This window comes from Bos indicus x Bos taurus, chromosome 3 (assembly GCF_003369695.1).
Source record: "Bos indicus x Bos taurus breed Angus x Brahman F1 hybrid chromosome 3, Bos_hybrid_MaternalHap_v2.0, whole genome shotgun sequence".
Taxonomy (NCBI): Eukaryota; Metazoa; Chordata; class Mammalia; order Artiodactyla; family Bovidae; genus Bos; species Bos indicus x Bos taurus.
The window spans coordinates 82,070,698-82,083,175 of record NC_040078.1 but is presented as its reverse complement, the minus strand read 5'-3'; the positions used below and the strand labels follow the sequence as shown (position 1 = coordinate 82,083,175).

At 41.8% G+C, this 12,478-nt stretch overlaps 1 protein-coding gene across 2 annotated transcripts in view; it reads left to right on the top strand.

The window, feature by feature from the left end:
• The window catches only part of PGM1 (phosphoglucomutase 1), a 65,770-nt gene that overhangs the window by 24,851 nt on the left and 28,441 nt on the right, over positions 1-12,478 (top strand). Inside the window, exons 1-4 of one of the 2 annotated variants that reach the window (XM_027537029.1) lie at positions 2,901-3,525; positions 8,923-9,085; positions 9,431-9,577; positions 11,163-11,288. In XM_027537029.1, coding sequence (XP_027392830.1) covers positions 3,226-3,525; positions 8,923-9,085; positions 9,431-9,577; positions 11,163-11,288 — 736 coding nt within the window. In that variant the 5' untranslated portion in view covers positions 2,901-3,225. Of the gene's footprint in view, positions 1-2,900; positions 3,526-8,922; positions 9,086-9,430; positions 9,578-11,162; positions 11,289-12,478 lie in introns of those variants that run through there. The other variant, XM_027537030.1, reaches the window with a different exon arrangement.

Below are 12,478 nucleotides of genomic sequence, written 5' to 3'. Positions count from 1 at the left end.
AGGCAGGCGAATTCATTAGGCCAAATTGGGTTCGCTATGCTCGACAGTAACGTTTCTGAAGATGAAGTTCAACCTTTGCTGGAGAGCTCAAACAAATGAGTTTCTTAATAGCTGTCCCACTTAGTCTGAGCGTCTTCAGAAGCTTAATGTTTTTAATGCTTCTCCTTTTTTACCACACTTCACAGTCCATCTAACATTGCTGCTTCTGGTAATATTTTTATATGGGGTTGAGTTCTATAGTGTCCATAAAATTATGACTCAGGCCCATTTTTAGAATAGAAGCTTTTTTAGGGCAAGTATTATATCTTTTTGGTTTAGTTTTGCATGCTGACAAACACCATGCCAGCACATGTAGTTGGTAAAACATTGCTCTTTGCTTTGAGGTACCAAACTCTCTCCTTTGGAGCCTTAGGCTTGATGTGCACTTGAATTGCTGGGTATTCATTGGCACGTGCAGGAGCCATGAGAGATGAGAGTCTTTCCAGTCCATGCCTCACTGTGAAGCTGGCTCACATGCAGTGAAGTAAAGAAAAGTGTATGTGTCCATAAGGACATTCCATCCTAGAGGGGGTCTGGGTTCACCTAGTGACCCGATTCCCCAGGTTTCATACGTAGGACTTCTCAATACTCAAACGCTATGGTCTATTTCCATTAGTGTTAAATAATGTTTTAAATATGAAGATGCTCTGCTGGAGAGGAATATTTAAAAGGCTTCAAAGTGAGAGACCATCAAATAATGAACCCTGAAGTGGCATATCAGCTGTTTGGAGAGATAGGGCTGGAAGAGCAGCAGCATTATGAAGTTTGCAGTGATTCTTTTAAACTATTTTAGAGTCAGAGGAGTTACATCTGGAATACTTTCTGTATCAGTCAGTTTTTAGGTGGTGATAAACCTGCAAAAGGCCTAAGAATAGGCTTATTTCTGGAGAAGTACAGCTTTTACATCTGTTTCGATGTGAAGCAATATTTTTAGAAACAAATTTTGGTTGGTACAAAAACACACCGATAAGCTGAGGTGTTCTAGTATCTGATTGGTCACTGTCTTCAAAAAAACAAAACAAGCATTGCCATGCTTTGAAATAACACCTGTCAGATCTTATGCTACAAATAAACTCACTTTGATGCTTGTGGGGTTTTTTTGGTGTGTGTGTTGAACATCTATTTTGAATTTTCATAATTGTGCTTTGAGTCTTTATGATTTCTCGTTTTATGGAATTTATTTGCACTGACCATAAACTGTAAATAAAATAAGTAAATGTATGGGAAAAGCCCCTAAGAGAACAGTACTCTCCCTAGCTCTGGATTCAGAAAGAGCTTTTAGAGAGAGTGGTCACCCACCAGCAGAGAACATGCTGGAATGTGTGAGCAGAGAAGCTTTAGTGGGGATGTTGGAGCCCCTTACAACCAAGCGTTCCTGAATCTTCGCTGGGGTTTCAAGACCTCGTTAAGGAAACTACCAATTACTTGGTTGATTGCTCTGTTATTCTCAACGAAAAAACTGTTGAGTTGTTATTTCAGAAATATGGCTCTATTATTAAATATGTCAAGACATATATACTGGTGTAATTTGTGAACCTATCAAAAACAAGAGAAAACTGGCCACCAAACTGAAAAAATGTGAATTTACAAAGTGCATTTGTAGTAAGTTGAAAAACACTGGGTGTGTAGGCTACTAAAGCAAGCTTACTTCACAAGAGTTTTAATTTTAAAAATGCAATAAAGGGGCAAAAATAAGCTATGGAATATAATTGTCTTTTGACTGACTGGTTTTCAGCTTAATAGATGTGTCTTGTGAATTGTGTTAATGTTATGTCTTGAGGTCCTGCTTGCAGATGGGCCAGCTCCATTTGCCATATGAAGGAGACCAGGCTCCCTTGGTAGTGGGGTGCTTTCTGCTCATGGCCTATTAGTTCTTGGTCCTGTGTGAACAGCACCTGGAACAAAGAGACATTCTTGCCTCACAGAAGGCTGTCTGCTGCTCCCAGGGCCTGTCTGCTTTTGGACCTGGCTGGACAAGTTAGTAGGAAAATACCCAGATTTTTGTTTTTTGAGGGATTACTACTTTTCCCTTGAAAACCTGACTTTTATGCTCACATCAAACTCCCCAGACATGTGGCATAACTAGTCTCGATTTACTTTCCAAGTCTCCTTAACATGTTCACCAAAACCTTGACAATGTGTTGTTCAGTTGCTCAGTCCTGTCCAACTCTTTGTGACCCCATGGCCTGCTAGGCTCCTCTGTCCATGGGATTCTCCAGGCAAGAATACTGGAGTGGGTTGCTGTGCCCTCCTCCAGGGGATCTCCGCAACCCAGGGATCGAACCCAGGTCTCCCACATTGCAGGCGGATTCCTTACCATGTGAGCCACCAGGGAAGCCCTGTTCATCCCTACTTTTCTATAAATTCACAGAAATGACCAGTTGTTGATCATTCAGGGCATGTCTGTGAGTCTCTATTCTTCTCGAATTGAATACTATTTAGTTAAATCTTTGGTGGCCAGTGAATAAATCTGTTCTGTTTGATGCCTTTTCTCCCTTCTAACTGGGATTGTATGTGGGAAGTAAAAAAAAAAATCACTTGAGTATCAGATATTTGAGTATCAAAATGATGGTGATGAAAGGAAACCAGAGGTAACTGAGATCCGTCATTTCCATTTTAAGACTGACCTTTAATTTGCGAGATGGCATGAAACAACTTTAGCTGCAGATGGCCTTATCAGAGATGACTGCCAGCGAGGCTCTGGTTTAAGGGTGTCAGTGGCAGCGGGAGCCACACCAGGGCGTCTTGTTCACGAACCTGCTCCTCAGGACTGCACTTGCTCCGCCTTTGCCTGGCTCTGGGAGGGGAGTCTGGAAGCCACCTGGTGTTTGTAACTGAAGTCTGCTGCACGCAGCACCCTCTGGACCTATCTCCACCCTAACAGGGGAATGAGGCAAAAATAATTGAAGGGTATTTGGCGAGGTTGTGGGCAGAATGTCCTCATCAAAACAACACTGAAGATCTGCTTTGTGTGTGGGTGTGGGTGGGTGTTTGGTCATTCACTTTTTCACATGGGGCGACGACAACAGGAATTAACCCCGCTTCTTCATTGACAGGGATCATCCAGGCAAGATCTCTTTTAGTTACTCGGGTGACACTGTAGCAGCTTCAGGTTGGACAGACTATTTTGGGGACCCTTGACTGCTTTCTGGACACCCTCGCTGAGCCAAGTGGTGGAAATGAAAGATGAGTGATTTTGATGAATGGATTTCTGGGAAATACAGAAAAATGGAAGAAGGTCCTCTCCCTCTGTTGACTTTTACTACAGCTCCCTACTATGACCAGAAACCAGGAACTAGTGGATTACGGAAGAAAACCTACTATTTCGAGGAAAAACCATGCTATCTGGAGAATTTCATCCAGAGTATATTCTTTTCCATAGACCTAAAAGACCGCCAGGGAGCCTCACTGGTGGTTGGTGGAGATGGGCGGTATTTTAATAAATCGGCAATAGAGACAATAGTGCAGATGGCAGCTGCCAATGGGGTTGGTATACGATAAGTATTGCTATGTTTCTCGCTTTCCATATAACCTCTTAATTCTGCAAAAATATACCCAAGTACAAAGATTTGTATGTTGTATACACCTCAATGCTACTAATATCCGATTAAGTTTGATTGTGACTTCAGAGATTGTATATTGTGATATTACCCCCGAAATTACACTTGTCGCATTGGGATTTGGGGATGTAAACTCAGTTTCTTATGCTCTGTGCCTGTTGCTTGAAAATGTACCTGTTGCTTTTAGACATTTAAAGCTCACCCCAGCCTTAAGCTGTCTTATCTACATTCTAACCAGTTTTGAGGGGCACTCTGTCCTGCGTAGGAGGCTCTTAGGAGCCACGGAGAGAGGGAGATTTTGTTTTCTTTCAATGGCTTCCTTGTTGAAGTTCAGTCACTTGTCAAACAGGAAAACAAAAGCCAGGGCACGCTGTTATTTGTGGATCCTGGTAGTCGTGCAGAAATGCTGGGAGAGAACTGGAAAATGTTAGGTGTGAGCCTTCCAAGAGGACCTGTTAGAGGGGAACCCACTTATAATGACCTTGGATACAAAGAAGTCCTGTGTGTGGTGAATTTGTGCAGCAGGGTAGAGATAATAACTTCTGTGAGCCTATAATATAAGGAGGCTCTGCTAAAGCTCTGCATTGTGAAAAACTGTGTTGGCTGAATTAACCAAATCGGAAGGAATCTTGCACCAGGAAGCATTGATATTGATAATCTAACAATTTGCACAGTCTCACTGATTTACAAGAAGGCAGGCATCAGAACATTGCTGTTTTTGCTCTGCAAATTCCTCCGTGGGACCAAAACTACATTTTTAGTGTTTTGGATTACACTTAGCAATAATTTGGAGCACATAGTCCTTCAGTACTTATAAATTTTAAAACTTTGTTTTATTTCCTTTCTGGAAGTGATTCTGAGAACATAAAATTTAGCATTATAACCAAGTGCGTTAAGCATTTATTTTCAGTGTATTTTAACAATACACTAAGCAAGTGTGATTGCAAAAGTCAAATTAAAAAAAAAAAAAGCATATGTTAGTTACCAAATTCTATTTAGAAGAGTTTGTACATCCTATTGTTGTTAATGTGAGATTCCCTTTGTACCCAGTTTCAGAATCTGAATGCTTCTCATATAAAATTTGCTGATAAAGCACTCAAATATGAAATTATGATGCATACACATTTTTAAGATAAAGTGTGACATGCTGTAAATTTCATCTTTGAGGAGAGCTGCAAAGGCAATGGTATTGAGATGCTTTTAATCTTTTGGGAGAGAACGAATGAAACATTATTTCTCTGCATATATCTAGATTGTTGAGTGAATCTGGTACACTGTCCCCTTTGCTGTGATATATTTGGCTTCATTTCATTTTTGTGCAAAGCAGAAGGATGTGGAAGGGGTGGTAGGAATGTGTAATTCAGGCAGACCCTGCAGACTTTCTCAGATTTACGATCTGAAGGTTTGCTAAATAATGCATTTAAGTGCTAATAATTGACTAAATATGGTAACTGCCTATTTGTTAGAGCTGTGGCAGCCCAAGCAATATTTTCAAGTCTTTTCAAGGACATTCCTTATTAAAAATAGTGTTGCATTTGAAGCACTTGTGCTACGCAGCTGAATTACGTAAAACGCTTAGTGGACCGATAAAGCACTTTCATCTGATGAAACCTATCAAATCCTATTTAGTTTGATTTCTTTTTCTAACATACCCGAAGTTCTATTTTAACATCCCTTTGATTGTGGGCAGAATTTAGGGAGGTAATCTAAAGGAAAGATAATTTATTGCCACAGATTTTGGTATTAATAGAAGTCAGGGTTCTTTCCTCAGTTTTGTCAATACCCACTATACCCATGAGCCAATTCTAAGAGAGCTTTTCAGCCTGGTGAGCTACATGGAAATAATTTCATTTCTTCCCTTTAGTACGCTTTTATCTGGTACGTTTATGGATAGTAGAATACACTTTGCCTTTCCTTTTATTTGCACAGAGCTGTCTGCAGTTACAGGTGATTTTAATGTACAAAATAAAACATTGGTAGGGTCTCATTTATGGTACTGGTGTCTTATTCAGTCCCCAGAGATTTATCCTTGAGATAATTTTAGAAATGAGAATAGAACCTGTATATATGACTGGCAGAGCAAAGAAAATGGAACCTTTTGTTTGTTTGTTTTGTGTTTTGGGGAAACATAAGCAAACACCAAGCCCTAGTTTCAATTGAAAGGAATATTTTAATGTTTGCTCCCTGTCGTGGTTAACTATAAAATGTTGAGGGAGAAGGAGGTATCCGGTTTAGCAGCAGGACTTGAGTTACACAGAAGGGAGCGGTGGGCAGGAGTAAGGGCAGGAAACGCTTTTTGGTGAAGGACTCTCGGTGCAGGGCTGAGGGCTGAGGGGGTGTCTCTAAGTTGGTAGACATTTGGGACCCAGGGAAGGTTTGTTTTTTTTTTTTTCCCCTTTTTTGTGTTAAAGTGCATTTGTGTGTTAGTCACTCAGTCATATCCAACTCTTTGTGACCCCATAGACTGTAGCCTGCCCAGCTCCTCTGGCCATGGGATTTCCCAGGCAAGCATACTGGAGGAGGTTGCCAGTTCCTCCTCCAGGGGATCTTCCCTACCGAGGGATTGAATCCGGGTCTCTTGCATTGCAAGCCGATTCTTTACCACTGAGTCACCTGGGAACCTCGTTGTAAAGTATATCTAACACAAAATTTGCTGTTTTAACCATTTTTAAGTATGCAGTTCAGTGGTGTTCATTACATTCATAATGCTCTGCAACCATCACCACTGTTTCCAGAACCTTCTCATCATCTCATCTAAAACTCTGTACCCACTAAACAGTTGGTTTCCATTCTCTTCTTCCCCCCATCCCCTGCCAACTCTGGTTCTTCTTTCTATGAATTTGCCTCTTCTGTGTCCTTCGTATAAATGGAACCATCCAATACTTGTCCTTTTCTGTCTGGCTTATTTTACTTAGTGTAATGTTCTCGAGGTTCACCCATGTTGTAACATGTATCAGAATTTCCTTCCTTTTAAAGGCCAAGTAATATTCCATTGTATGTATATACCACGTTTTGTTTATCCATTCATCTTTCAATGGACGTTTGGGTTGTCTCCACTTCTGGTTATTGTGAATAATGCTGCTGTGAACATGGGTGTGCAAATACCTGTTTGAGTCATTGCTTTCTTTTTGTGTCTATACCTAGACGTGCACCTTCTGGATCATATGGTATAGGGAAGGTTTTTGAACAGGGAAGGAACACAGAACTATGATCTAGAAAGCTGAACTAGGTGCGCCTGGTAGGTCAGATAGATTCAGTGAGATAGAGCAAAGGAGGTGCAGGTGGGAGAGAGGCAGGGGAGATTGAGTCGGGAGCTTAGCAGTGCTCCAGACATCCTTAAGGGGAGGAGGACAATAGAGTAATGTCTCCCAAATACCAAGTTGAAGACGAATATTCTTGAGCAAGATTCATGGGAAAGAGTCTGCTCGGGAAGGTCAGCTATTCCTATTCTTGGGCTCAAGAGAAAGAACCTACCGGGGGCTTCCCTTGCTTCTCCTGATTTTCTTACTGTTACTTCCTGGTATAAACCTCTCAGTCTTGGACCATTACTGAGTGCAGATTTCACCATAAGGAATGGTAGAATTATGGGGTGACCTGTGTGGCGTGGCTTAATATTCATTTATCAGCTTCCCCTTCTATGTTAAGCACATACAGGATCGAAGTAGAAGTCAGTGTGCTTGATGCACAAACACAGTTTTCGTATTACTCCACCAGTCACTGTGGCTGCTTAAATTGCCATCTCTAAGCTCCTCTCATCAAAATTATGGAACCGCTCAACCACAGAGCAGTTTTCATCAGAACAGCACCCAGAAACTGCCGGAAGCGTGAGATGTTACCATTTCCACTGTATTGAGTCAGGGAGTTGCCACTTCCTGAGGGAGGCAGGACATAAGAAATATATTAGAATAACAGAAATTGTTCAGGGATAGACATCCAAGAGCCAAAAGGGGCCTGGAATGAAGCGGCTGCTTGCTGGGAGGTGGTTGATAATGGAGAGGTTTAATTATAAGCCAGTCAAGCTGTTAGTGACCTACTGGAAAGTGGCAAAGCTAACAATCCCAGAAAAACCTCCCCCGGGAATCCAGGTATCTTATTGGCATGTTCAGTATTAGAAATGCATCTTCCACCATCAAGTCATTTCTTCAACTGCATTTATCTTGGGTGGGGCAAGAAGAAATAGCAACTGGAAAACTTAAATATGTCCCTGTGTCTTCAGAGGGGAGGGTGGAATAAGGGCACAAACTCCTCCTTTTTAAAATCTTTTCATGAAGCAATCACATTTCTAGTCAGAGGCACTGACGGAATTCCCTTCTTTTCCGACTTGCAACATGTTGAAACAGATATAAATTACAATCATTTCAGTAAGGAGCTGTGCTTATAGATACCGTCTGTGAAAGATATGGGCAGGTGAGTTAAGAACCAGCCTGTAGCTCCTTCATGTAGGTGGTCCTGGCTGGTTTACCCAGTAACACTCCCAGCATTCCCTGCCTCAGGCCCAGGAGGAAGCCCAGGTACACCCTAGTGTGGATAGGTGTGTTCTGCTTTGAGGAACCCAGTGTGTTAGGTGTGACATGTATGTGTGAAATAGCTAGTGGGAAGCTGCTCAGGGAGCTCAGCTCAGTGCCCTGCGATGACCTAGAGGGGTGGGATGGTGAGGGGAGCTCCAAGAGAGAGGGGGTATATGTATGCATAGAGCTGATTCACTTCATTGTACAGCAGAAACTAACACAGCATTGGGAAGCAGTTATACTCCAATTAAAGAAAAATCCAAGCTTGAATGGCAATAAATTTGTGAGATACATTTTATAATATTTCTTCATACAAAGTTTGCCCCTTTTACTTTTTTAGATATTTTAGTTTACAAAAGCCTCCTCTTTGGGTTAGAATTCCTTTAACTAGTCAAATTTATAGTCTCTTTTCCAATTTGGATTGAAAGTATGATTGAAGTGGATAAAAATGTGGGTTTTCCCACAGATTTATAAGGTATCCAAATTATGAACCCAATCTGGAAAGGCCCTGTTTTCTTTTCTTGCCACAGCCTTATAGCACTCCCAGATCATACACTATAAAGTCCCCCAAAACTATCTGAAGAAATGGCTTTTGTTCAGCAATGCTGATTCTATTTCAGTAATAGTATTACTCAACAGCAACTATAAAATACTTCAATATAATAATACTAATAACCCAAGCTGTTAGACGTTCATTAAAGGGCATCATTTTGGGTCCAGTAGAATATTTCTTTGTCCATCTAGCTGTTCTGGCGTCACTGTGCGGTGGCTCTGGATTTATTGATGTTAAAGTGTGTATTCTGGCTTTCTTCTAGATTGGTCGCTTGGTTATTGGACAGAATGGAATCCTCTCCACGCCTGCTGTATCATGCATCATTAGAAAGATCAAAGCCATCGGTGGGATCATTCTGACAGCCAGCCACAACCCAGGAGGACCCAATGGAGATTTTGGAATCAAGTTCAATATTTCCAATGGAGGTGAGTTTGCTGTCATTTTAAGTACAGCCAATGTTATGTTCTTTAGGGCAAACCCATAACCTAGGCCTTGGAAGGTCAGGATTCTGTTTCTCATCCTTAGCAAGAGAGCTTTTTGTTTCCTTTTGGTGAAAACGAGATGCTTCTCATTTTGCCATACCTGAATATGAGATGCTCTGCATGAATGATCATTAACATATTTTCTTTTAGAAAATTCTGATACTTTGCTGCTTGCATGATGGCATGGCAGATGCACTAGTGAAGAGGAATTAGTTGATGAGCTTTGTGTTCTTTGTATTTCCATGTCAGCTATACAAAATGACCTACTCTTTGCTGTTCGGTTTCCAGGTCCTGCCCCGGAAGCAATAACTGATAAAATTTTCCAAATCAGCAAGACCATCGAAGAATATGCAATTTGCCCTGACCTGCATGTAGACCTTGGGGTTCTGGGAAAGCAGCAGTTTGACCTGGAAAACAAGTTCAAACCCTTCACAGGCATGTTCACTCTCCTCCTCTCTTGCACCTTCACTTTCACTTCTAGCTCCAACTTGAAGGATTTGCCTTTCAAGGTTTTAATAAAGTGGGTCTTTATCTCTGGAAAGATTGTGGTCACCAAGCATTGCATGCATAAATTAGCAGGTCTGGAATTGGGTCTGGGGGTCTAGAGACCTGGGCTGTCTGGGCTCTGCTGGGGATGAGCTGAGGGACCTTGGGTGAGTCAATTCTAAATCTCTCAGCTTCAGTTTTCATACCTATGAAACATACAGCCTTGACGAGAAGACCTGTGACATCATGTTCATAGCTGTCTTTTATTGAGCTTTTATTATGTGCCAGGCTCTTCAGATGCATTATCTCATTGGATTCTTACATTAGCCCTGTGAGGGCAGCACTGTTACTATTCCCTTTTTCCAGATGAGGAAACAAAGGCAGAGAGAACTTAAGGAACAGACTCAGGGTCACATCGTTGGTGAGTGGTAAACCAGGGTTCAAATGCAGGTGTGAATGCACATCGTCGGTGAGTGGTAAACCAGGGTTCAAATGCAGGTGTGAATGCACATAGCCAGTGAGTGGTAAACCAGGGTTCAAATGCAGGTGTGAATGCACATAGCCAGTGAGTGGCAAACTAGGGTTCAAATACAGGTGTGAGAGATTCCAAAGCCTGGCCCTTGACTTCATTTTCAGTAAAATCAACTTAGACCATTTTGGGGGCTAAATTTAAACTCACTGTATAGCAGCTGTGGTAAACATTTTATTGTTGAATGATAATGTATGATGATAATGGATGAAATACATGTTTGCAAAGTTATTCATATTAATACAACGAGGATGAGATGGTTAGCAGCGTGACTTGTGTTTCGACTTTGCTCTCACGTGTATTCTTTCATCTGGACTGCAAGTTTGTGGGATGCATTTTGTGTTTGAACCTACCCAGAAGGACAGACAATTGCATCCCAAGGAAGAGGAAGGGGTGCTTTGGTATATCTTGAAGACATTATTAGGGTTTAGAAAATACCAGTAGAGAATTTCTTAAACATTTCATGTTTTGAAAATGTTCAGACCCCTGAAAATTCAACAAGACTTAGTCCTTATGTTTGTTTTATTCCTTTAGCAGTGCATGTAAAAAGTGATTCATTAAAAAAATTTTTTCTCTGCTTTTTACCATTAAGTCTTAATGGCAATGGGCCTGGAAAAAGTAAAGTAGGTGTTACCTTTTCTGTTATTTTTTGACACTAAAATATACTTCCTGGAGATGAATCAACATGGTAGTAGAGCAGTTTACCATCAGACAAACCTCTGTCAAAATTCCTCAGTGTGCCACATCCCAGCTGTGTGGGCAAGTTACTTAATCTTTCAGAAGTTGAACTTGCTCGTCTATAAAATAGAACTGATAACATTTACTGCTCAGGAAATTTGTGTTAGTTTTGAATAAGAGATCATGTAACAGCCCTGGCACATTGGAGCTGCTCCATAAATGTCCTTTTAAGGTAGCAATTGCATGTTTACAGCCATATAATCATTTCAGAGGATATTTCAAAAAGTGTTTAGTTCCTCCATCTTTTAATGTTGCTTGTTCTCACAGTGGAAATTGTGGATTCGGTGGAAGCTTATGCTACAATGCTGAGAAACATCTTTGATTTTAACGCGCTGAAAGAACTGCTTTCTGGTCCAAACCGACTAAAGATCCGTATAGACGCCATGCATGGAGGTATGGAGCCCTTTCTCTTCTTTTCTCTCAAAGCTATGAAGCAGCTCTCAACTTTGTGTATCATGATGCCTTAACAAGCCTTTTCTTAAGGCTGTCTCTGGCAGCGTTTACACCATTACTTTCCAATCATTTCAGAGTGATATTCACCGATAAAATCTAACTGTAGGCAGCAAAAATTCCTCATGGTAAGGTAGTGTGACGGTCAGTGTTTCCACATTAAGCAGCAGGTTTTGAGTAACATGCAGCTATTTTTGTGGACTCTCCCTCCCCCTCAGAAGATGCCTTGGATTCTTCCTGAACACCCCCATCTATTCCCAGGGGGAGCCATGGTTTGCTAGATCTGATAAATGTGCTCCTGAGCCCCACACCCCAGTTTCCTGTTCCCACACGCGCCTTTTCTTAGAAGCTGACCAGAGCACGCCGAGGGTTCAAGTCAGGAGCAACAGGATGTATGTCTCTCCCTCTTCTTCCTCTGTGGGTTTTGTGGCCAGATCAGTAGAGGTGGCAGCCGTCACCGAATCAGAGCCGTGAGGTTCTCTTGATGTAGGAATATGGGAACTCCTGAGCCCTTGGCTTGTCTATTTGTTTTGTAATAATTTGGAAGTTTAGGATCTTTTTCTTAAAAATATATTTATTTGTTTCTTATTGTTGGCTGCATCAGGTCTTACTTGCAGCACATCGGGGCGTTCCTTGTGGCACGCAGGTTTCTCTCTAGTCGTGGTGGGAGGCTCTCTAGTTGAGGTGTGCAGGCTCAGTAGTTATGGCACGTGGGCATAGTTGCCCCGCCACATGTGGGATCCTGGTTCCTCGACCAGGGACCAAACCCACGTCCCCTGCATTGGAAGGTGAGTTCTTAACCACTGGACCACCAGGGATGTCCCTAGAATTTTAGAATCTTTGAGTGGCAACGATTTTCCCTGGTGCTGGAATCCATCTGCCTGCCTAGTTGGGGAAGACTTTCTGCCTGTGCTTGAACCATTCCTATGATCCTGTCCAGGTCCTTCTGTTACACTGCAAAATCTGTTAGAAAACTTCTCCTGGTGGCCTGAGATGGTCTATCTCTGGAACTGCTTCCTTGGGTCCTAACTTGCCTCTGGAATCTCACAGAATGGGCCTCCGTTATTCAGACAAAGGCCATTCTGACTTTTCAGAACATTCAGCAGCCATGCATTGAGTAGCTACTACATGTA